Source organism: Heterodontus francisci, chromosome 11 (genome assembly GCF_036365525.1).
Source record: "Heterodontus francisci isolate sHetFra1 chromosome 11, sHetFra1.hap1, whole genome shotgun sequence".
In the NCBI taxonomy this organism is placed as follows: Eukaryota; Metazoa; Chordata; class Chondrichthyes; order Heterodontiformes; family Heterodontidae; genus Heterodontus; species Heterodontus francisci.
In genome coordinates, this window is record NC_090381.1 from 86,733,663 (window position 1) to 86,760,334 (window position 26,672).

At 42.4% G+C, this 26,672-nt stretch overlaps 1 protein-coding gene across 3 annotated transcripts in view; it reads right to left on the reverse strand.

Annotated features, from left to right (window-relative positions):
* Positions 1-26,672, reverse strand: part of LOC137375355 (transferrin receptor protein 1-like) — a 68,656-nt gene that overhangs the window by 13,704 nt on the left and 28,280 nt on the right. For all 3 annotated transcript variants that reach the window (XM_068042403.1, XM_068042405.1, XM_068042404.1), the window contains exons 8-14: positions 20,508-20,603; positions 6,978-7,117; positions 4,615-4,781; positions 3,911-4,027; positions 3,052-3,137; positions 1,799-1,862; positions 570-637 (exon numbers count right to left, since the gene is read on the reverse strand). In XM_068042403.1, the coding sequence (XP_067898504.1) occupies positions 570-637; positions 1,799-1,862; positions 3,052-3,137; positions 3,911-4,027; positions 4,615-4,781; positions 6,978-7,117; positions 20,508-20,603 (738 nt within the window). The remainder of the gene's footprint in view (positions 1-569; positions 638-1,798; positions 1,863-3,051; positions 3,138-3,910; positions 4,028-4,614; positions 4,782-6,977; positions 7,118-20,507; positions 20,604-26,672) is intronic.

Here is a 26,672-nt window from a genome sequence, read left to right on the forward strand (position 1 = left end):
ATATTTTAATTTTTTTGGAAAACATATAGAGTCAACAAAATAAATACAATACATAGGAGTCTTTCATTCCCAATTTTGCGTGAAAATGCTAACAAACATATTTCAAACAAGCAAAGTGGGCAATTTCATTCAAGAATGACCAAAGGGGTTATGTTAAGTGGTCATAATGAACCTTTAGGAGTCAATACACTATTTCTAATCGGGCCATTATCAAACAGTACAGCCCTCAAATTCAGCAACGTTGACTTAAAATCAGACCATCTTTAGCATGTGCTCATGCAACATGTTTGTGGCAGTCAATATTAGCTTTCATTAAAAAATACACTTAAATGGTACAGTAGGCTCAACAACCCAAATGCTCTTATTACAGTCAAAGAGGCAGCCAGACTGTTAGGAAGTGCCTTGCACCTGTTTCGCACATTCCGATAGCAATATTACTGTCAAATTCAGCTTCACATATGCAACAATTTAATTTCAAGAGGCCTCAACTATCAACTAAAAACAGCAGATGCAGTCCTAAAAATATTTAATGCTGATTAAAAATTAGACTTTTTAAATTGAATTCTTACCATTGAAATAGCTTCTCGAATCAGATTTTGCAACATGGAACTGCCGAACATTTTGAAGTTACTTCCTCCTGCAACAGAAGAGTGACCATGACTGACCTTCCTCTGCCTCAAATTATCTTTTGAATGAATATGGTCAGTTGTTTATTTTACGCCTTAAAAGGAAATTGGCAATGTCGGTCACATTAGGGGCTGTTTTGTGCTGTGGACCCATGACCAATAGGAACTAGAATAAAACATCTAAACAGACGATTAATACATTTTGCAGTTGGGTGCAGAAGGAAAGAAGGATGAAAACATAAGCAGGTAGCTTTGTGTGTAGGCCACCGTAAACTATTTAAAGAGCAAGTGGTGACCGACTTAGTGTCAGTGACGACTATCTGAATACTGCATTCTCCCCTTGTGAAATTTTGGAATTGCAAATTTGAGCAAGAATACAGAAGCTCAGAAAAGTGCTCAATTTTAGTTTGGGATAGGGGCGGGTGTAAAAGCACCAGAACATTGGGAAGATCTTATTTCGTTAACTGGCACCAATTAAGATTTAGTTTTAAATCTTGTTGTCAAATACTAGTATGTCTTCCTAATTTGAAGTTGAGACTACTCGGGTAATCTGAGTATTGCTACCAGTCAATATCTAAATTTTGCATAAGCCAAGATCTTATCTTCTGCTCCCCCACCCCCAGCTATAAAAATGAATAAAAAAGGTATTTTAATAGCTTCTCTGAAGGCCAAGTAAATGCATGATGTGATCTGATGCAGCATGGTACAGAACCACACAGAAGGCTAAGTATGATTCAATCCTTTATCTGGGTTAGCATATTTCAGCCACAACTACTCCTTGTTGAAAGCGTGCATATCAAGCAAGTACAAGATCAGTCAGAACGGTGATTCTTGAAAATCAAGTGAGAACATCCACTATCCAGGCTTAAACAAGAATAGCCAGAGGTTACTGGTGTTCTGCCTATTGAGCCAATTAATCAAGTCACTATAAATATTTTATCCCTTTGCAGGTTATTTGACACAATTCATTTACTTCTATACCAACAATTTGGGGCATGCTCTCCACATGATAAATGCCACTCGAGGATGAACTAACAGACTAATATTAAACACTCCATCTAACAACCCAGTGCACCACCTAATGGAGGCAGGTTCAAATGCTGAGTAATCCATTTTTCAGCTAAGCTTGCCCAGCTATTTACTCTCAAAGATAATCATCATGATTGACTTACCTAGCACTGCTTTGTCAAGGCTAAAGTAGGCACAGACCTTCAGATGCAACACAGACATGTATCCCTGGAAAGAAAGATCAGTTAGACCGAGTCATGATGCCACCTCAAGACGGAAAGCCTATTTTTCTTGTTTACATCACTCTCTTGACCTTATCACAAAATGGACAATACAAAGGGCAGGAGATCTCCATAAATGTTATTACAAAGGTAAGATACCCTTCAAATATTAATTACCTTTCCATTCTGCCAGAGACCAAGTGATTCCCCCCACCCTCCACTTCCCAGTAGTGGGTGATGTGCTGGCAATGGCAGTTTGTAATGCAGACTTCAGGTCAGATCTGCTCATTCGAGATTAGATTGCTATATGATAGTAGTGGTGTCATGGATTTGCTAAAACTAAGATCTTTCTGTGACCAACTGTACCACCAATTGAAAAGTGCCAGTCACCTCCAGCCATTCTCGAATCTTTATAGTTGGCCAACTACATGGAACTACTGGAAGTTTGATAACAGGTCTCCAGTTTATAGTCTTGGACAAGAAATGAAGGGAGCATAAAACAGGGCACATTAGTCATGTACAGGAGTATATCCCTATTTGGTAAAGTGGGCTCAAAAGATTCCATTAAATGAAACTGTTACATTAAAAGTTCCAAAAAGCAAAGACACCAACAAATTTTAACTAGTACAAGGCATACACATACATTGGTGGGTTATTAACATGTTCCCCTGAGATTCATACCTCTGGTAGTGCTACAGTAAAGTTCACTTTACTGTTGTTTACCAAGATAATGCATAATTGTATTTTTTGTGTTCATCCAGATCAGAGACTAGAACACATGGTGGGATGGGGGTGGGGAAGAAGAAGGGGGTTTAAACATATAGGAGGAAATCACTCTGGAGAGAGAAAAAAGCATTACAAATGAGATTTTTGTAGAACTTTTAATACATTGCTATATTTTCAAAATGAACATTTAGTTTTTGTTATTTGTTCTTGCAATAAGGGAGACATTGCAAGCCCACATTTATTGACAACCCCTTCATCCTGAGAAGGCGGTAGCCAGTTTTCTTAAGGCAACTGAGTTATATGAATTATAACAGTGACTTGCTAGGAATGATGCCCCTTTAAAGCACATTGGCACATTTCAAAACTTAACAAAAAAGGTTCTTCAGGAGTGAGCCAATGTTCATCCACAAATTTTATGGATTTGAACGGTTAAGTGGTTCTTCAAAACTCATCAGTTGTTCAAGTCTTACCTCTAGCCATTCTGTTGCTCCAATTGATCCAAAATCACCACCACTCCAGCTTGCAAAGACAATACTTCTTCTAGGTCTGAACCCATCTATGTAGCAAAAAAAAAAAAGACAATTTACTAGTTAATATCAAAAACTTTGAAATGTCTTGTAACTTAGTTCTGAGTAGCTTGAACAAATACACATGACATGGGAAGCATGCACAATGCTCAATATGAGCAGAGTTAACAGATCTGAGCCAAATCTGGAGTTGGGGCAGTGGGGCAATTGGTCAATGAAACAGGAAAAAAAAAATGGAAGGCAGTTTCCACTCTTAGTGGTAATCCAGGTGATTGTTGCTGAAAAAGTAAACATATGAAAGTAAAACAAAAGTAAACAAGTGAAACTTGGTTACAATGCCATGTTCCCCTTCTCACACTCCCAAAGGGGAGCAACAATGCCATTCATGGAACCAAACCTCATCATAGAAAAATATATATAAAGAAAATTGAGCAACCTAGACTTGTGGACTTCTTACCCCCTCCAAGCAGTTATGTGAAGTATATTCTGCTAGAATAAAAACAAGTGGGCACAAATGTAGTTTGCTTTAAATTGGGAGTTTAACTTTGAAGTTGTATGCTAGGTTTAAATGCTTTTCCAAAAGGGAAAAGTATTTCTGATCTAATAGAAGTTTGATTTTATAATTGCTATCTATTCACTATTTAATATAATACAATAGAATACAGTAATATTTAATATATACATCTGTCACTGTATAACTAGTTTTATGCTGGCAGGGTTTTTACACCCTTGTCCCTATACAGTTTGTACTAAACATAGATCCATTGGATCGTCAGATGCCAGGTATAATCTATATTCTCACCTTCGACCATCTTGGAAAAGACTCTTGCTAGCTCCAATAGCAATGCAGTTCCCACTCCAGACTCTGCTGCACCAGGGCCATAGGAGTCACGCTGAGCACCAATCACAACGTAATGATCTGAGAGAAAAAAAACCCCCTAAGATTTTAAAAAAGGCAGGTGCATTAATCTGGACAATCTACAGTCTAGAAGAAGTTACCCACAGATCAGAGAGTCACATCTACATCTGCACTGGTTAGTGGGAAATTGCCAAACTAGAGTCACAAGACTGATACACTTGGAAGTTATTGTATTCTAACCTTCCAAAGTCCATCTTCAATTTTTTTTTCCCACAACTAGTAGCAAATATTGACCGCAGAGACTGCTTAGGTGGTTAGTCAATTATTTCAATTTTGCGCAGTTCGACTATCCAGTTCTGCACTTCCCCCAGTGCTTAGCCCTTCATTCTAGCTTGCATCCCACCCATTTTATCTGTAACCCATTAACACTATGCTGATCCTAGGTTCTGAACAATTGTCAATTTAAAATATTCAGCACCATTTTGGTTTTGAAGAACATTTTTGCAGTTGCACACTCTCGGGGCAGGAGATTTATTAGAAAAAGACCTTGGCTTTCCTATTTAAGACTTCAACTGAACCTCTATCAGTAAACAAACAGTTATGCATTATTGCTAGACATCAGCATTTAATAAATGAATACATCTTACCCGATTCTTCGTAACCCTTAATGACACCAAAGACATTGTGAATCTCTCTCACTTCCTCAACGTTATTCACTTCCATCATTACTTGTCCATCATTATTGACAAACCCTGGCCCAAGTTTGGATGCTTTGCTTTTCCAAGTAGTTGGAGCCTCTACACCACCCATTTTGCTATAGATAAAAGAGACCTATAGGTTACTCAGAGAATTAAAAGGTTTTAAATAAATTTTTATTTTTGCAGAGTCAAAAGTAGACAAATCTAGATTAGCCTATTCTTTGGGCCTCCTTATCTCGAGAGACAATGGATATGCGCCTGGAGGTGGTCAGTGGTTTGTGAAGCAGCGCCTGGAGTGGCTATAAAGGCCAATTCTAGAGTGGCAGGCTGTTCCACAGGTGCTGCACAGAAATTTGTTTGTCGGGGTTGTTGCACAGTTGGCTCTCCCCTTGCGCCTCTGTCTTTTTTCCTGCCAACTACTAAGTCTCTTCGACTCGCCACATTTTAGCCCTGTCTTTATGGCTGCCCGCCAGCTCTGGCGAACGCTGGCAACTGACTCCCACGACTTGTGACCAATGTCACAGGATTTCATGTCACGTTTGCAGATGGCTTTAAAGCGGAGACATGGACGGCCGGTGGGTCTGATACCAGTGGCGAGCTCATTGTACAATGTGTCTTTGGGGATCCTGCAATCTTCCATGCGGCTCACATGGCCAAGCCATCTCAAGCGCCGCTGACTCAGTAGTGTGTACAAGCTGGGGATGTTGGCCGCCTCGAGGACTTCTGTGTTGGAGATGCGGTCCTGCCACCTGATGCTAAGTATTCTCCGAAGGCAGCGAAGATGGAATGAATTGAGACGTCGCTCTTGGTTGACATACGTTGTCCAGGCTTCGCTGCCATAGAGCAAGGTACTGAGGACACAGGCCTGATACACTCGGACTTTTGTGTTCCGTGTCGGTGCGCTATTTTCCCACACTCTCTTGGCCAGCCTGGACATAGCAGTGGAAGCCTTACCCATGCGCTTGTTGATTTCTGCATCTAGAGACAGGTTACTGGTGATAGTTGAGCCTAGGTAGGTGAACTCTTGAACCACTTCCAGAGCGTGGTCGCCAATATTGATGGATGGAGCATTTCTGACATCCTGCCCCATGATGTTCGTTTTCTTGAGGCTGATGGTTAGGCCAAATTCATTGCAGACAGCCGCAAACCTGTCGATGAGACTCTGCAGGCACTCTTCAGTGTGAGATGTTAAAGCAGCATCGTCAGCAAAGAAGAGTTCCCTGATGAGGACTTTCCGTACTAAGGACTTCGCTCTTAGACGGGCAAGGTTGAACAACCTGCCACCAGATCTTGTGTGGAGGAAAATTCCTTCTTCAGGAGGACTTGAACGCATGTGAAAGCAGCAGGGAGAAGAAAATCCCAAAAAGTGTGGGTGCGAGAACACAGCCCTGTTTCACGCCACTCAGGATAGGAAAGGCCTATTAGGTACAGAAAATCTGCAAAAACTATGAGTTCTAAAGAGCAACCATGTTTAACTTTGATAAAGGAGGTCAAGAACTGTAAACATACAGCACAAATGAGTCATAGAAAGATACAGCACTGAAACAGGCCCTTCGGCCCACCGAGTCTGTGCCAACTCGGCAACCACCCATTTATACTAATCCTACATTAATCCCATATTCCCTACCACATCCCCACCATTCTCCTACCACCTACCTACACTAGGGGCAATTTACAATGGCCAATTTACCTATCAACCTGCAGGTCTATGGCTGTGGGAGGAAACCGGAGCACCCGGCGGAACCCCACGCGGTCACAGGGAGAACTTGCAAACTCCGCACAGGTAGTACTCAGAACTGAACCCGGGTCACTGGAGCTGTGAGGCTGTGGTGCTAACCACTGCGCCACTGAGCCTCCCCAAAATGTTAAAAATTGTAAATGTCTGTCACATAGCAAGTAAAGCTGGCTCCTGACAGATCAGCAGGCAGTGTGGTGCTGAACCATGCAGACTAGAAAGCTCTGAAGTTTGATCCCTCTTTTGTGCTAAGTTAGCTGATCATGGTCAAGGCACCAATAAAGGCCTCAGCAACTCTGCTTGAAACAATGGATAGAAAAGCAAATGGGGTGGGAAATTCCAATGATTTATTGAATAAGTTATCGAAGATCGCTCCAGTTACTTGTGTTCACCAAACAGAGGCTGCAATAACCACTAAATGAAGTCGAGGGGAAATTAAGTAAAAAACCAAAAGGACCACTGCTGGAATGCAAATAACTTAGTGCATGTTATGCCTCCTACAATTTCCAATGTTTCCAAAAGCAACAAACAATTCTTAGACTATATAGTCCTCTGTGCTCATAGGTTGTGTATTTACCTGAGAAGAGAACTGGCAACCTTTGCACTAATTGAGTGAGCTAAGATTCCAGGAAGTTCTGATGATTTAGTTGGGGGAAACTGTGTGTGGTTGAAGGATGGAAATCCAGGAGTTCGTGGATCACCCAAGCCCAAATGAACCTTTTGAAAACAAAACAAAAAACACACGTTAACTATACACAGCTACCAAAGGACAGTGGGAATAAACATTTTACAGGGAATTGTGTTGGACTGTACACTAATGGCAATATGAACTTCAACTTGTGGCTGAATTTTCGTGCCTTTTCAACTCAATTAAATAGGATACTCAATTTCTCACACCAGCCTCCCTTAATGACCTAAAACCTGTCTAGTATTAAATTATAATTTCTAAAAGACTTGCTCATTCGTAAGGAGGTTGAGGTTAGATCGACTAGTTCCCCTAAAGTATTACAAGAGCTTTAGAGATACAGTGAAATGTGCATAAATTAAACCCCGCAAAAGATACTGACAATCCCAATTAACTTGCATTTAATAGATACAAATGGTTCCTTGAAACCAGATGCTTGCGAATTACAAACTACAATCAATGCACCAAGTCCTTTTACAACAAACACCAGACACGCAGGTAAATGCAAGGCGGCAGCAGGCAAAAAAAAAAAAGGTTTTTTGCAATGGATATCTCTTTACACATGCACAGCAGCAGAGAAACCCTTTTACCTCTGGGATTGAATGCTTGCACAAGTCTTATCACAGGGATAGAGGAGTTTCTCTGCCACTACGAAGACAAAGTAAAACGATGTACATTATACAAAAGTTGGGAATTACAGGTCTGGAGAGAAGGAATTTGGAGTCCTGAAATCAAGGAGGATGGCCTGACTTAAGTGCAGGGGGCTGAGAGTTGTCAGTGGACCAAGACTGTGGAATAGGGGGCAAAATGGAAAGAATGGTTCCCCTTTTACCCTTGCAGTTGGCCTCCCTTTGTCATCTGTTCTTGGGTGGTCTCCCGGTTCTTGGAACTTAACTTCTGGCATGAAACCACAAACAAGAGAGTTGCACTAAACAGGGGGCCCAACCTTTATAAAGCAAGCCCAATGACATTTGTAGCAGTCATGTGGTCAGACATGATATAATAAAACCCTCAGGCATGTTAACTGTAGGTTAATTATATTAAGATATCTGGTGAAGGGCATTGTTTAATTAAGAGACTTAGAGGGGATATAGAGAGACCCTACTGGTGTGGGTTTGTAGGAGGCAGAGATATGTAATGCTGCATACTGTGAATAAACCAATCATCAAGAAAAGGATCTGTACCTGGATTCATTCTTCACAATTTAGTTTGGATCCATTTAACATGGTAGCAGAGTTTGGTTGCCTAATGTAGAAGATTGGCAGCTAAGTTTTGTTTCGCAAGACAGGAGGTTATAATTTGAGTTACTTTTGAGAAGCATAGATGAAACCAAGTGAACCTGAAGACTGATGAAAAAACACTTACCCAAGAAAAAAAGTATGGTATTAGCACTATCGCTTCCTGAAAAAAGTAAGATCAGCTGTAAAGTAGTTTGTGATCTAGAAGCCTGTCAGTTGGATACTGAGGAAGGTTTGGCACTTCTATTGAACTTTATGGATAAAGTTTAAGAAAGATGATCTATTAAATGCATACCAAGCATAGTCAGACTTTGATAAATTTAAGATGTTTATTCCAGAGAGAAAATATCATGGCATTCAACACACTATAAAAATTGCAGAAATTCCATTTGGAATTTCCTTGTTCACCGCTTGCTTTCAAATTGTTGGATTGTGCTGAAGTTGAGCACATGGATAGTCTCCTGGTCTTAATTTGAGTTAGACTCTGTCTGATGCTTCAATAAAATTCCTGGGAAAGCAGTGTTTTCCAGTAGCCTTCATGGCATAAATGGGACATTTGGTGATGTCACAGAAGATGGAGGAGTCTAACGTTGTGGCATTGAGATTGGTCAGAAATGGGGCACAGGCATCAATACAGCAGAAGAATCTCAGACAAAAGAAATGAGGATGGAGACATTTATGATAGGAATGGAGGAACAATAAGAGATGTACGAGCCCCAGGATTGCATAGGAAATTAGGTGTTTCAGATGTGATTTGAAATATGTGATAAATTGTCCAAAGTGGAACAACAAGGTTTAAATGTGGAAAATGATATTGATCAGTCTGAGGGAACTGTACTAGTCACAAAAAGCTTCAGTCTGGTAATGCGTACTAGTCACGGATTATTTAATTGCACCATGTTGGACAGTGGTTGCACATCCACAGTATGTGGAAGAGATTGGTTGAAATGTTATTTAGATCCACTCAGTAGTAAGGATCGAAGGTCAGGGAGAATGACAGTTCCACTTGCTTCTGGTTTGGGAATGACAACACATTAAAAGGGTCACTGTTAGGGTGGGGATTCCATGCAGAATAGCTAGAGTAAGCCATTTTAGTACAGATGTGGTATCTAGTGAGGTACCCATGCTGCTAAATAAGTCTTCTGTGGAAAAAGGCACAAATGAAATTGGACATGGAACATGATAAAACAATCGTCTTTGGAAGGTGAGTAGACTTGCAATTTACCCAATCGAGACATTGCACCCCTTTAATAAAACCTATCTCTAGTTGTTAACGAAGTGTTAATAGCATCAAGTGATTGCAGTTGGGGAGGAGGGGGGGGGGCGGGGAAACTAAAAAAAAAAATCAAATTGTCTTAAAGTTACACTGACAATTTGCTCATCCCTCTCGTCACAAATTAAAAACGCCACTAAAGGATGTGGGAGTGGTTGATGAGTACACAAAGCTTATTGAAGAGATTGTGAAAAGTGTGATATATGCAAAAAGTATTAGGCTGTGATGGTGTCCCAATACAAGTCTCCCATTAGCACTAGACTTTAAATGAAATAGTAGTTATGGATCTCAAGGTGTGGGACAAGGATGGATTCATTTTCATTTTGCATTTCATTGAATCTGGTTGCTATGTCTGTCATGGTAAAGGCAAAAGTGATTACAGATAAAATCATGGAAAAATGGACAGAGACTGAACTGGGGGCACCAGTTAAATTCCTGACAGACAATGGGAGGGAGTTTGCCAATTACTAGTTTCGAGATGTGTGAAAATATGAGCATTGTAGGCACCACAGCTGAAAGTCCTTTCAGTAAAAGACTCTGAAAGAAATCACACTCTAATTGAAATGCACCATAAGATCTTAACCAACCAAACTGCAAGCTATTATCAGCCCTGGTATGGGCATTCCATGTGAAGAATTTGCTTCAAATGGTTGATAGCTATAATCCCTATTAGTTGGTCTGGAGGAATCCCAAAATACCTTCTGTGTGGAGATTATCCTCTGGCCTTAGAAGGGATTACAATTAGCTCCACCTTTTCTGCACACTTGAATGTCCTACATGCAGGGAGAAAGTCATTCATCAAGGCAGAAGTCAGAGAAAATTCAGCAAGCCTTACAGCATTGCATAAGATGGTCATAAACTTTAATCCTGGGAATTTAGTATACAGGAGGGTCAGAAAGGTCTGGGTAAAATGATGGGAAGACATGATTCTCCAACATGGCAGTCTAAGTTAAATCAGGATTGATTATAAACATTCAGAATTTGAACAATTAGTAGAAAAAGTGATGAGGCACGCTGTACCTCACATACTCATGTTTGATAGTTACGAGAAACAGAATACATTAGATAAAGGACTGGATAAACAGTGATAACTGTGTACAGGATAGGGCTATTTTACCCAAAGGACAACTGCCCTAGTCACTAGTAGGGTAACATACCAGAAGGGCCCAATGAATGGAAAGTTGCAACTATTGTAGGAACAACAGGGAAAGCTACTGGCAAATTTAAACATTGGCTAAATTTCCAAGATGTTTGGCAACAGGCAAGATCTATGGACTGGCAAAATGATGTGAAGCAGTGGAAAGCAAGAAAACGCAGTGCGAGTCTGGGAGTGACTCTGGCAATCGGAAACAATCATGTACTGGCAACAGAACCTCAGATTGTGGGAGGGAGACATCCTGTAGCAGTAGTCCAAGAAGAGATAAGAGGGTAAGGGCTGTAGCTTGACTAGGTTATGCAATAGAACAAGGACTACAGAACAATCTAGGAACACTACTAGAAGTAGAAGCCCCCCCCATGACCAGGAAGTTATGGCAGCTGCAAACAAATAAGAAAAATTAATGAGAGGCAAAACAAAGTTGGACGGTTGGAAGGAATTTGGTATCTATTCTGAAGTGCACGATAAGGGTCAGCCAGCCTCATCACACAGATGGATATGTACGTGTAGGCCCAAGGCCTGCAGCCACTAAGTTTGTATGTTTTTGCATTTTATTTCTCCCTTGCTTTTGATCTTTTTTTAAAAACCTGTATTAAACCTGTAGTGAATTTTTAAAGGTTACTTTGTAGACATTGATTTAGTACTCGTGTGATTATGCACAGCTGTTATGTAAACTAATGTTTTTCTCTTCCTGCAAATAACAGTTGCTTTCCCATTTTTTAAAACAGAAATCAGTTCTTATGATATTCTATGACCTTTGAACTACAAGCCAGGACAATGGATAACCTTCCACATGGGGTGGCCCATTATGGTGTGGTATCAGAAGATAGAGATTAATTGATAGACAGTGTAACCCAATTGGCAGGCGAGACACCAAAGGATGTGTCAACAATCTGACCAGCCTTGTAGTGCCTGTGAGCAGGATTTGATAAGGACTCATGGTTGTCAGACTCTTGTTTTGACAGTCTAGATGGAAACCTTGGAAAGCTGGAATGGAGCCACAAATTGGACTTAAAGGGGGACTGCATCCAATGTTTGGAGCTGCAGCCACAGTGAAGTCAACCGCTGAAGACTACGGATGAAAGGATGTCGACGGGGTGACTGACCGGAGAGTCCACCCCCTTGCAAAGTTCTCTGGGGACTTGGTGGTGTATGTACAGAGGGGAACATTGTACCATTTTAGGGAGCTGTTGTGAACAGCCTCATTTGCAGTTACAGCAGTGTGCTATAAGTTTGTTTGACTTTCTATACTCTTTTCCTTCATTTTTAATGGAAGTTAGCTTTCCTAAATTATTAAAAAATTAGTAAGACTTAAACGGCAATTGTTATTAACACATTATGTGGTGTTGAGTCACTTATTGCTGTTACATCTAGAGTATGCTCTGAATGGGACTCTCACCCTACAATGGAAAAAAAGTACTCCCAGAAGGGACATAAGGCTAAAGTAGGACTAGTGGCTCAGGGTTTCAAATACAGACTTGGTGATCAAAATGTTAGAATAGGGTCCTCCATGGCAGGAAAAGTGATTGTAAATTTTCTTGGCTCTTTTAGCCACATACTCGTGGGAATGTAGGTCAATAGATATAAAAGCTACATTCCTGCAAGGTGAATAATTTTGAAGAGAAGTGTTTTTGAAGCCACTTAAAGAATCAAGTGAGGTAGAAGTTGTGAAAATTAAACAAATGGATTTATAGACTGAATGATGGGTCAAGAGTATGGTATTTCTCCATTAGGTCTGTCATGCTGAAAGTGGGCTGTATTCAGCTGAAAGCAGATCCAGGACTGTTCTACTGGCATCCCAGAAACTCCCAGACACCGCAATAATGATGACTTTTTATGGGGAGGTTCTGTGGAATTTGAGCAATTGGTTATAGACAAGTTAAAAGGGAAATTTAAGATTGGAAGTCAGGCTTCGGGGGCCTTTAAATATACTGGGTTAGACATTAATCAGAATTAGGTCAGGAATAACCTAGAATCAATCATACCTAGAAAGTGTTAATCATATCTTGATAAATTGGGTTAGGTTGTCACAAAGATGATCTTACAAAAGAAGAAACAGAGCAGTTAAGAAGCTTTATTAGGACAGTTAAACTGGTTAAGTAATCAGACAAGACCTGATGCCAGTTACAACACAGTACTATGGTTAAACATGCTACAACTGAGGTGGCTTTGAGGGCAAATAAAACATTAAATAAACTAAATTTTGAGAAATGAATACTCAAGTTTCCAGCCCTGGATGATCTGAAAGACATGAAAATTAGTCCTTTTTAGTGATGCTTCTCATGCCAATCATCCAGATGGATATTCTTGTACTGCTGGGTTTATCATATTCTGGGTGGAGAAAAATGGCAAGTGTTGTCCCTTGGCCTGGGAAGCCAAGAAAAATAAAAGATAGTTAAAAGCACCCTAGCTGCAGAAACACCAGCGCTAGTAGAAGCGATAGATATGGGATTTTACTTAACATCTTGAAGGAAATCCCAAACAAGGTGCATTGAGAAATGTTTGCCCATTGAATGCTATGTGGATAACTGTTCTCTAGAGGATAATGTCCATTTGACAATGTGTCGCTGAAAAAAAGTTAAAGGTTAAAGATTGACCTTACTAGTATAAAAGGAAATGTTAGAGAGAAGAGAGAGATCTTTAAGGTAAAATGGGCAAATGCCAAGTCATCAAATAATAGAACTGTTTTACAAAAAGGAATGCTTGCTCCAAGAAATTGCTGGAGATCCGAGAAGAGGGGCACCATGCATTATGGCGAGTTCTTAAAATATGGAAATCCATTTTTTTTTTTAACTGTGTAATTATTAAAGTATGTTGCAGTTTTTGTTTGCTTAAAGGGGAATCTGTTAATGGTAGGTTAACTGTTAAACAGGTAACCGGCATTCTTTAATTTAGGAATTAGAGGGGATATAAAGACAGCCTGCTGGGACACAACGTGTGAGTTTGCAGGAGGCAGGAGATATGTAATGCTGAGTTCTGTGAATAAGTCAACTATCAAGAAAAAGGATCTGTGTTTAGACTCATTCTTCACCATTTGGCTTGGATCCATTTAATAAAGAATGCCTTCAGAGTTGACAGCCCTACTCCACTAGTATGTGGTGAGCCACTAACAATCCCTACCTACCCCCTAGCACTTTGAACATTAGCTGCTGCAGCATCTTGAGGTTGAGGGTTACGAACATGAGTTTGGAAAACAATTTTGCCAAGATCTCCGAGGCACGCTGGCTTTACAGCAGCCACCTTGTCCTGTGCAGACTGCCAATCTAGCAGTTCCCAGGATCAGAACATTTCCCACCCCCCACAATGGAAATAGAGTCAGAAACAGGCCCTTCGGCCCAATGCGTCTGCGCCGACCATCAAGCACCCATCCAATCTAATCCCATTATTTCGCACTTGGCCTGTAGCCTTGTATGCTATGGCATTTCAAGTGCTCATCTTAAATGTCGCAAGTGTTCCTGCTTCTACCACCCCTTCAGGCAGTGTGTTCCAGATTCCAACCACCCTCTGCATGAAAATTTCTTCTCAACTCCCCTCTAAACCTCCTACCCATTACCTTAAACCTATGCCCTCTGGTTATTGACCCCTCTGCTAAGGGAAAAAGTTTCTTCCTATCTATGCTATCAATGCCCCTCAATTTTGTATACCTCAATCATGACGCCCTCAGCCTTTCCCGCTCCAAGGAAAACAACCCCAGCATATCCAGTCTCTCTTCATAACCGAAATGCTCCAGCCCAGGCAACATCCTGGTGAATCTCCTCTGCGCCCTATGTAGTGCAATCACATCCTTTCCATAGTGTGGTGACCAGAACTGTACAGAGTATTCCAGCTGTGGAGTAACTAGCATTTTATACAGCTCTAACATAACCTCCCTGCTCTTATATTCTACGCCTCGGCTAATAAAGGCAAGTATCCCATATGCCTTCCTAACCACTTTATCTACTTGTCCATAGATCACTGAAGGCAGCAGCACAAGTACACCAAGGTCCCTCTGACCTTCTGTACTTCCTAGAGTCCTACCATCCACTGTATATTCCCTTGCCTTGTTAGTCCTCCCAAAATGCATCACCTCACACTTCTCAGGATTAAATTCCATTTGCCACTGCACATCTTACCAGCCCAACTATATCATCCTGTAATCTAAGGCTTTCCTCCTCACTATTTATGACACCACCAATTTTCATATCGTCTGCGAACTTACTGATTATACCTCCTATATTCACATCCAAATATTGACTGGAAATACTATAGTTCGAGTACTTTAGATGGGTCAGCTTTTGTCCAGTGTGCGCAGGAGGGTTTTCTGACACAGTATGTAGACAGGCCAACCAGGGGCGATGCCACATTGGATTTGGTACTGGGTAATGAACCTGGCCAGGTGTTAGATTTAGATGTAGGTGAGCACTTTGGTGATAGTGATCACAATTCGGTTAGGTTTACCTTAGCGATGGGCAGGGACAGGTATATACCGCAGGGCAAGAATTATAGCTGGGGGAAAGGAAATTATGATGCCATTAGGCAAGATTTAGGATGCGTAGGATGGGGAAGGAAACTGCAGGGAATGGGCACAATCGAAATGTGGAGCTTATTCAAGGAGCAGCTACTGCGTGTCCTTGATAAGTATGTACCTGTCAAGCAGGGAGGAAGTTGTCGAGCGAGGGAGCCGTGGTTTACTAAAGAAGTTGAAGCGCTTGTCAAGAGGAAGAAGGCGTCTTATGTTAGGATGAGACGTGAAGGCTCAGTTAGGGAGCTTGAGAGTTACAAGCTAGCCAGGAAAGATCTAAAGGGAGAGCTAAGAAGAGCAAGGAGAGGACACGAGAAGTCATTGGCGGATAGGATCAAGGAAAATCCTAAGGCTTTCTATAGGTATATCAGGAATAAAAGAATGACGAGAGCTAGATTAGGGCCAATCAAGGATAGTAGTGGGAAGTTGTGTGTGGAATCAGAGGAGATAGGGGAAGCGTTAAATGAATATTTTTCATCAGTATTTACAGTAGAGAAAGAAAATGTTGTCGAGGAGAATACGGAGATTCAGACTACTGGGCTAGATGGGATTGAGGTTCACAAGGAGGAGGTGTTAGCAATTTTGGAAAGTGTGAAAATAGATAAGTCCCCTGGGCCAGATGGGATTTATCCTAGGATTCTCTGGGAAGCCAGGGAGGAGATTGCAGAGCCTTTGTCCTTGATCTTTATGTCGTCATTGTCAACAGGAATAGTGCCGGAAGACTGGAGGATAGCAAATGTTGTCCCCTTGTTCAAGAAGGGGAGTAGAGACAGCCCTGGTAATTATAGACCTGTGAGCCTTACTTCGGTTGTGGGTAAAATGTTGGAAAAGGTTATAAGAGATAGGATTTATAATCATCTTGAAAATAATAAGTTCATTAGCGATAGTCAGCACGGTTTTGTGAAGGGTAGGTCGTGCCTCACAAACCTTATTGAGTTTTTCGAGAAGGTGACCAAACAGGTGGATGAGGGTAAAGCAGTGGATGTGGTGTATATGGATTTCAGTAAGGCGTTTGATAAGGTTCCCCACGGTAGGCTATTGCAGAAAATACGGAAGTATGGGGTTGAAGGTGATTTAGAGCTTTGGATCAGAAATTGGCTAGCTGAAAGACGACAGAGGGTGGTGGTTGATGGCAAATGTTCATCCTGGAGTTTAGTTACTAGTGGTGTACCGCAAGGATCTGTTTTGGGGCCACTGCTGTTTATCATTTTTATAAATGACCTGGAAGAAGGTGTAGAAGGGTGGGTTCGTAAATTTGCGGATGACACGAAGGTCGGTGGAGTTGCGGATAGTGCCGAAGGATGTTGTAGGGTACAGAGGGACATAGATAGGCTGCAGAGCTGGGCTGAGGGATGGCAAATGGAGTTTAATGCGGAAAAGTGTGAGGTGATTCACTTCGGAAGGAGTAACAGGAATGCAGAGTACTGGGCTAATGGGAAGATGCTTGGTAGTGTAGACGAGCAGAGAGATCTTGGTGTCCAGGTACATAAATCCCTGAAAGTTGCTACCCAGGTTAATAGGGCTGTTAAGAAAGCATATGGTGTGTTAGCTTTTATTAGTAGGGGGATCGAGTTTCGGAGCCACGAGGTTATGCTGCAGCTGTACAAAACTCTGGTGAGACCGCACCTGGAGTATTGCGTGCAGTTCTGGTCACCGCATTATAGGAAGGATGTGGAAGCTTTGGAAAGGGTGCAGAGGAGATTTACTAGGATGTTGCCTGGTATGGAGGGAAGGTCTTACGAGGAAAGGCTGAGGGACTTGAGGTTGTTTTCGTTGGAGAGAAGGAGGAGGAGAGGTGACTTAATAGAGACATATAAGATAATCAGAGGGTTAGATAGGGTGGATAGTGAGAGTCGTTTTCCTCGGATGGTGATGGCAAACACGAGGGGACATAGCTTTAAGTTGAGGGGTGAAAGATATAGGACAGATGTCAGAGGTAGTTTCTTTACGCAGAGAGTAGTAGGGGCGTGGAACGCCCTGCCTGCAACAGTAGTAGACTCACCAACTTTAAGGGCATTTCAGTGGTCATTGGATAGACATATGGATGAAAATGGAATAGTGTAGGTCAGATGGTTTCACAGGTCGGCGCAACATCGAGGGCCGAAGGGCCTGTACTGCGCTGTAATGTTCTAATTCTAAATCATTAATGTACACTACAAACAGTAAGGGTCCCAGCACTGATCCCTGCGGTACCCCACTGGTCACAGCCTCTATTTGCAAAAACAACCCTTGACCATCACCCTCTGCCTCCTTCCGCTAAGCCAATTTTGGATCCAATTTGCCAAATTACCCTGGATCCCATGGGCTCTTAACTTCTTAGCCAATCTCCCATGTGGGACCTTATTAAAAGCCTTACTGAAGTCCAAGTAGACTACATCAACTGCTTTACCCTCATCTACACACCTAGTCACCTCCTCAAAAAATTCAATCAAATTTGTTATCTCCCCTGGACAAAGCCATGCTGACTATCCTTGATTAATCCCTGCCTCTCCAAGTGGAGATTAATCCTGTCCCTCAATCTTTTCCAATAATTGCCCTACCACAGACGTTAGACTCACAGGCCTGTAATTACCTGGTTTATCCCTGCTACCCTTCTTGCATAATGGTACCACATTTGTTGTCCTCCAGCATTTATTACCCTTCCCCAATTGCCTGAGAGAAGGTGGTGGTGAACCACCTTCTTGAACCACTGCAGTCCATGTGGTGTAGGTACACCCACAGTGCTGTTAAGAAGGGCAGTGCAGGTATTTGGCCCAATGACCATGAAGGAACGACAATATTAGTTCCAAGTCAGGACGGTGAGAGACTTGGAGGGGAATTTGCAGGTGTTCCCAGGCATCTGCTGCCCATGTTCTTCCAGGTGGTAGGCCTTACTGTTTAGAAGGTGCTGTTGAAGGAGACTTGGTGAGTTGCTGTAGTGCATCTTGTAGATGGCACACACTGTTCCACTGTGCACCAGTGGTGGAAGGAGCAAATGTTTAAAGGTGATGATTGGGGGTGCCAATCAAGCAGACTTTGTCCTGGATGGCATCAAGCTTCGAGTGTTGTTGCAGCTGCACTCATCCAGGCAAGGAAAGTATTTCATGACACTCCTGACTTGTGCCTTGTAGATGATGGACAAGCTTTGGGAAGACAGGAGATGAGTTACTCACTGCAGAACTCCCAGCTTCTGACCTGCACTTGTAGCCACAGTATTTATATGGCTACTCCAGTTCAGTTTCTGATCAATGGTGATCCCCAGGATACTGATGGTGGGGGATTCAGTGAAGGTAATGCTGCTAAATGTCACGAGATGGTTAAGATTTTTTCTTGTTGGAGATTGTTATTGCCTGGCACAAAGGCTACTTGCCACTGATCAGCCCAAGCCCGAATTGTTCTGAACATGCAATGATCTCTACTCAGAATTTATGATGGAGGAAAGGTCATTGGTGAAGCAGCTGAAAATGGTTGGGTCGAGGATAGTACCCTGAGGTTCACTGGCCTCCAACAACAACAATCATCCTTTGTGCTAGATTCCAACCAGGGAAGGGATTTTCCCAACCCAGAGTCCCAGTGACTTCAATTTTGCTCAGTGCCCCTTGATGCCACACTTGGTAAAATGCTGCCTTGATGTCAAGGGCAGTCACTCCCACCTCAGCTTGAATTCAGCCCTTTTGTTTGGAGCAAAGCTGATGCTGGGGAACTCAGAAGCAGGCCAAGATGAATTATCCATTCGGCACTTCTGGCTGAAGATGTTTGCAAGTACTTCAACCTTGGCTTCTGCATTAGTGTGCTGGGCTCCCCCATCATTGAGGATGGGGAGGTTTGTGCAGCTGCCTCCTCCAGTTGATTGTTTACCACTATTCACAACTGGATGTGGCAGGACTGCAGAGCTTTGTTGTGTTCCATTGGTTGTGAGATGGCTTAGCTCTGACTATCAGATGATGATTCCACTGTTTAGCAGCCATGTAGTCCTATGCTGTCGCTTCACCAGGTTGGCAACTCATTTTAGGCATGCCTGGTGCACTCTTCATTAAACCCCTGGTTTGATGGTAATGGTAGAGTGAGATATGCCAGGCCATGAGGTTACAGATTGTGGTTGAATACAATTCTGGTGTTGCTCCTGATGGCCCACAGTTCCTTATGGGTGTCTGGTTTTGAGCTACCAGATCAGTTTGGAATCTGTCCTATTTAGCACAGTGGTAGTGCCACACAACGCAATGGAGGGTAGCCTTGTGTGAAGACAGAACTTTTTATCCCCAAGGACTTTGCGGTGGCTACTCCTACCATTATCACGGACAGATGCATTGGTGAGGATGAGGTCAAGTAGGTTTTTCCCCTCTTCTTGGTTCTCTCTCCACCTGCCGCAGGCCCAGTCTAGCAGAGAAGTGCTTTGGGCCTCGGTCAGTAGTGGAGCTATCGAGCCACTCTTGGTAATGGATATTGAAGTCCTCACCCAGAATACATTCGGTGTCCTTGCTACCCTCAGTGCTTCTTTGAAGTGGTGTTCAACATGGAGAAGCACTGATTCATCAGCTAAAGGAGGGAGGTAGGTAGTGATCAGTAGGAGGTTTCCTTGACCATGTTTGACCTGATGCTGAGATGTCATGGGGCCCTGGAGTCAATGTTGAAGTCTCCCAGGGCAACACCCTCTCAACTGTATACCACTAGGCCACCACCTCTGGTGAGTCTGTCCTGCTGGTGCAACAGGACATACCCAGGAATGGTGATGGAGAAGTCTGGGAAATTGGCTGCAAGGTATGATTTGAGTATGACTACATCGGCTGTTTGACTAGTTTGTGGGATACCGCTCCCAATTTTGGTACAAGTCCCCAGATGTTATTGAGGAGGACTTTGCAGGGTTGACGGAGCAAAATGCATCACCAATCCAGTGCCTAGGTCGATGCCAGGTGGTCCATTGTTCTTCTGTTCCAACTTCTCCAAAGTAGTTTCCTTGGCCATTTCAGAGGGCAGTTAAGATTCAACCACATTGCTGTGGGTCTGGAATCACATGTAGGCCAGAGTGGGTAAAGATAGATTTCCTTCCCTAAAGGGCATTAGTGAACCAATGTTTTTTTTTTGTAAGAACAGTCTGGTAGTTTCATGGTCAGTTACTGGGACTAGCTTTTTAATTCCAGATGTATTAAATTAAAATTAAATTCCCCCAGCTGATGTGGTGGGATCTGAACTGGTGTCTCTAAAGCATTAGCCCAGGCCCCTGCATTACTTGTCCAGTAACATTACCACAATGCTGAAGTTCCTGTATGTAACTTACATGTCCAAACATAGCTATGTCTTCACTCAGATCATAATCTTCTGGATCAGGATAGATTAGAACACCACCAGCTTTCTCCTGCTCAGCATTAAATACCTAAAAGAAAGAAAGTTAATCAATCAGTTCATTACCACCAGTTAATCTATTTCCAGATTTTGGTCACCATTTATTTTAAAAATGAAATATGTGACATTAATCAACTGCTGACAGATCCCCAAAAGGAGGAGTTCTTGGGTATGTAGGTGCAGGGCAAGTCTTGTGGGGAAATAAAAAGGGCATAGAGAATACAATCCAAATTACATTTGACCCTTTCTAACTACCAATACTCCAAATTCCCCCTCTCCCAGTTCCTGAGCAGTTTCCTCTCCTATCTATCTACAATGCTTTTTGTCAAGACCATCCACCCACCCACAGAATAGTACAATGCAGAAGAGGCCCTTTGGCCCACCGAGTCTGCACCGATGCATTAAAACACCTGACCTGTCTACCCAATCCCATTTGCCAGCACTTGGCCCATAGCCTTGAATGTCATGACATGCCAAGTGCTCATCCAGGTACTTTTTAAAAAGGTTGTGACGCAAACTGCCTCTACCACCCTCCCAGGCAGGGCATTCCAGACTGTCATCACCTTTGGGTAAAAAAAGTTCTTCCTCAAATACCCCTTAAACCTCCCGCCCCTCACTTTAAACTTGTGACCCCTCATAACTGACCCTTCAACTAAGGGGTACAGCTGCTCCCTATCCACCCTGTCCATGCCCCTCAATCTTGTACACCTCGATCAGGTCACCCCTCAGTCGTCTCTGCTCCAGTGAAAACAACCCAAGCCTATCCAACATCTCTTCATAGCTTAAATGTTCCATCCCAGGCAACATCCTGGTGAATCACCTCTGCACCCCCTCCAATGCAATCACATCCTTCCTATAATGTGGCGACCAGAATTGCACACAGTACGCCAGCTGTATAATTCCAACATGACCTCCCTGCTTTTGTAATCTATGCCTCGATTGATAAAGGAAAGTATCCCATATGCCTTTTTCACCACCCTATTAACCTGCCCTTCTGCCTTCAGAGATCTATGGACAAACATGCCAAGGTCCCTTTGTTCCTCGGAACTTCCCAGTGTTAGGCCCTTCATTGAATACTTCCGTGTCACATTACTCCTTCCAAAGTGCATCACCTCACACTTTTCAGCGTTAAATTCCATCTGCCACTTTTCTGCCCATTTGACCATCCAGTCTATATCTTCCTGTAACCGAAGACACTCCACCTCACTATTAACCACTCGGCCAATCTTTGTGTCATCCGTGAACTTACTGATACAACCCACATAGTCATCTATGTCGTTTATATAAATGACAAACAATAGGGGACCCAGCATAGATCCCTGTGGTACACCACTGGACACTGGCTTCCATCATTAAAACAGCCTTCTGTCATCACTGTCTCCTGCAGCTAGGCCAATTTTGAATCCACCTTATCAAGTTACCTTGTATCCCATGTGCATTTGCTTTCTTGATAAGTCTCCCATGTGGGACCTTGTCAAAGGCTTTGCTGAAATCCATGTAAACTACATCAACTACACTACCCTCATCTACACACCTGGTCACATGCTCAAAAAATTCAATCAAATTTGTTAGGCATGACCTCCCTCTGACAAAGCTATGCTGACTATTCCTAATCAAATTTTGCCTCTCCAAGTGGAGATAGATTCTCTCCTTCAGAATTTTCTCCAATAGTTTCCGTCCCACTGACGTGCAACTCACTGGTCTGTAGTTCCCTGGCTTATCTCTACAACCTTTCTTAAATAGTGGGACTACATTAGCTGTTCCCCAGTCCTCTGTCACCTCCCCTATGGCCAGAGAGAAATTAAAAATTAGGGTCAGAGCCTCTGCAATCTCCACCCTCGCCTCCCACAGCATTCTGGGACACAAATCGTTCGGACCTGGAGATTTGTCCACTTTTAAGCCTTCCAAAACCTCCAATACCTTGTCACTCCCTATGACAATTTGCTCAAGAACCTCACTGTCTCTCTCCCCAAGTTCCATATCTACATCCTCTTTCTCTTGGGTGAAGACAGATGTGAAGTATTCGTTCAACACCCTACCAATGTCCTCTGGCTCCACTCACAAATATCCCCCTTTGTCCCTAATGGGTCCTACTCTTTCCATTGATATACTTATAGAATATCTTGGGATTTTCCCTATTTTTACCAGCCAGAGCTTTCTCATATCCCCTCTTTGCTCTCCTAATTGCTTTAAGCTCCATCCTACACTTTCTGTACTCCACTAATGCTTCCATTGATTTCCTCTCCTTGTATTTGCTAAAAGCCTCTCTTTTCCTACTCATCGTACCCTGAATGTTTCTGGTCATCCATGGTTCTCTGGGCTTGTTGCTCCTACCTATTACCCGAGAGGGAACATGACATGTTGAGCCTGTACCCTCCCCATTTCCTTTCCCCCACTGCTCTTCTGTAGATTTCCCGACAAGTAACTCTTTCCAGTCTACCTTGGCCAGATCCTGCTTTAAATTTACTAAAATTCGCTCTCCCCCAATCCAAAATCTTTTTTTGCAACTTGTCTATTTCTTTCTCCATAACAAGATTAAATTGTACCATGTTGTGGTCGCTATCACCAAAATGCTCCCCCACCAACACATCAACCACCTGTCCGGCTTCATTCCCCAGAATTAGGTCCAGCATTGCACCCTCCCTTGTTGGATCCTCTACATATTGAGCTAAAAAGTTCACCTGTATACATTTTAAGAACTCCACTCCATCTAAGCCCTTAACACGATGACTATCCCAATTAATGTTGGGAAAGTTGAAATCACCCTATTATTTTTACACACCTCTACAAATTGCACACATATTTGCTCCTCAATTTCCCACTGACTATCTGGGGGTCTATAATAAACACCTAGCAATGTGGCTGTCCCTTTTTTATTCCTAAACTCTACCCATAAAGCTTCATTTGATGCCCCCTCCAAGATATCATCTCTCCTTACTGCAGTAACTGACTCCTTAACTAATATTGCAATGCCCCCTCCTCTTTTACCTCCTCCTCGGTCTCGCCTGAAGATTCTATATCCCGGGATATTGAGCTGCCAATCCTGCCCTCCCTCAACCATGTCTCCGTGATGGCTACTATATCACAATTCCACATGTCAATCATTGCCCTTAACTCATCCTTTTTACCTGCAATACTCCTGGCATTAAAAGTAGAGGCCTTCCATCCTGGTCTTACTCCCTTGAAACTTACTTCCGCTATATTCCCTCTGACTTGTTCGCTTTCCTGTGATTAGCTGCGTCCCTATTCTGCTAGGAGTCTGCATCCCCTCCCCCTGCCAAATTAGTTTAAACTCCTCCCAACAGCACTAGCAAACCCGCTAGCAAGGATGTTAGTCCCCCTCTGGTTCAGATGTAGACCTTCCCGCCTGTACAGGTCCCATCTTCCCCAGAAACGGTCCCAGTGGTCCAGGAATCTAAAACCCTCCCTCCTGCACCAACTCTTAAGCCACGCATTCATCTGTGCTATTCTCCTATTTCTATACTCGCGAGCACGTGGCACTGGGAGTAATCCAGAGATTACAACCAGAGAGGTCCTGCTTTTTAGTCTACTGCCTAGCTCCCCGAATTCTTGATGCAAGACCTCATCCCTCTTTCTACCTATGTCATTGGTACCAACATGTACCATGACCTCAGCCTCATCACCCTCCCCTTTCAAGATGCCCTGCAGCCGTTCAGTGACATCCCGGACCCTGGCACCAGGGAAGCAACACCCCATCCTGGAGTTACGTTGACGGCCACAGTAGCGTCTGTCTGTTCCCCTGACTATAGAATCCCCTATTACTATTGCTCTTTCTCTCTTTCCCCCTTCCTGTGCAGACAGGCTGCTTGCGGTGCCAGAAGCTTGGCTCTGTCTGCACTCCCTGGAGGAACCAGCCTCATCAACCTCCAAAATGGAATACCGATTTGCAAGTGGGACCCCTGAACTACCTGCCTGATTCTCTTGGACTGCCTGGTGGTCACCCATTCCCTTCCTTCAAGTCCCTTCAGCTGCAGTGTGACCACCTCTCTATACGTGCTATCCACAATGCTCTCAAACTCGCAGATGCTCCACAGTATTTCCAGCCGCTGTTCCAGCTCTGAAACCCGAGCTTCCAGGAGCTGCAGCTGGACACACTTCCTGCACACATGCTGGTCCCGGGGACTGGAAATGTTCCCGGATTCCCACATGCAGCAAGAGGAGCAAACCATGGCTTCAAGCTCTCCTGCCATGACTAAACCCTTTAAATTTAAAACTTAAGATTATAATTACAAAAAAACAACTAAGTCTTGCTAAAACAATGACTTACAATTCAATCCACTTTGGTGAGTAAGTCCTGGTGGGTATTTTTCAGTCAGCTCCCCTCTCTGAGGACAGGTAGGAAATGAAAGGAGCTCCTCGCTCCCTCCTCACCAAACTTCCTCAGTCACCAAACTTCCACTTTAACACTCTAATGCAACCCAAGTCAGCACTCTGGTGCAAACAAGGTCAGCACTGTAAGATGGCTCACTTTTATACTGACTAACTCTAGCCCCTGAAAACTGGTTTAAGCCAATTCTCTAACTAACAAGCTGCAGCTGCAAGCAGAGCCTGAGTGAACTCTGTTTAAAGCTGGTCTAAAACTCACCTTCTCCAACCCAAACAGCAACTGTTAAGTTAATCTGCTAAATAAAAGACAGACTAGACTGAAGATAAAATTAACCCTTAATTATCCTCAGGACACCAAACTTCCACTTTAACACTCTAATGCAACCCAAGTCAGCACTCCAGTGCAAACACCCCAGCCCACCCACTGTCAGTTTGTTCTTTTCTGTATGTACCCAACAGTTAAGTGCTTTTTTCTGCTTTAGGATTAAATGGATGGGAAAAAAAAAAATCACAGGTTGAGATGCAATTGCTTAATATACATTTCCTGCATACAAGGAATACTGCAGAAAATTCAGAGCATTAAATGAGTTTGTTGACTGTATATGATTTAACAAATTTCCACAAACATTTATATCCAAGATGAACCTTTCTCACACTTAACATAATTCTATGTCAGCTTTTTTTTTGTTATAACTGGTTGAGAGAGTTTATAAATGAAACTGACTAACTTCTTACACTACCACACCCTACCACCATGATAATGCTGTCGCAACTTATTTAGTATCTCCCAGCTACTTAATGTGCTGCGCAGAAATGCCTTGTTTCAACAAACTCTAGTTCACAAATTCCACTTGTTACTTTTTAAATAGAATGCACTAGAAGCTCTTGCATTTTTTTTTAAATGGAGTTTTATGTAAGTTAAACCCTAGTTCAAGATCAATAGGAAGTTAGAAGTGAAGCAGAACATTTTACACAGTCCATCTGCTTATTCAATATGCATTTTTTTTTTTAGATACAATTATACCATGTAAAATTCATCAATATGAATAACGCTATAAAGATCTCATAGCGCATGGGCACAATTTCCTTCTCACCCAAAGACTGGCTACATATCCAAAATTACTATGTATTTTCACCATAATGTACATAGTATTTATACATCATGGGGAAAGATGCCTACCAGCAAAATCTATCTAGAAAAATTAATTAGTCATAGGAACAGGAATAAGCCATTTAGCCCCTCAAGCCTGCTCTGCCATTCAATATTAAGGCAGATCAGTGACCCAATTCCATGTACCCTTTAACCCAAATCCCTTACTACTTTTGGATAATAATCTAATCAATCTCAAATTTAAAATTAACAATTGATCTAGCATCAATTGCGGTTTGTAGAATTGCGTTCCAAACTTCTTCCACCCCTTGTATGTGAAGAAGTGCTTCCTAATTTCACTCCCGAAAAGTCTGGCTTTAATTTTTAGACTAGGTAGACTTATTTCCCCAGGATTTATAAATGTTGTGTTGTACAAAAGTGAAAATTCACAGCAATTTTAGATATGTAACCAATCTTAGAAGGGTTGGATGAGAGAAGGAAAACTATGTCTATGCACTATGAGGTCTTTACATCGTTATTCATAGTGGTCTTGTACTAGGCTTTAAATTTTATATATAAACTCAAGTTTTAAAAAAGATTTATGGCGTAACCTACTTTAAAAAAAAGGAACAAGCGAAATTTGTGAACTAGAGTTGGTTGAAA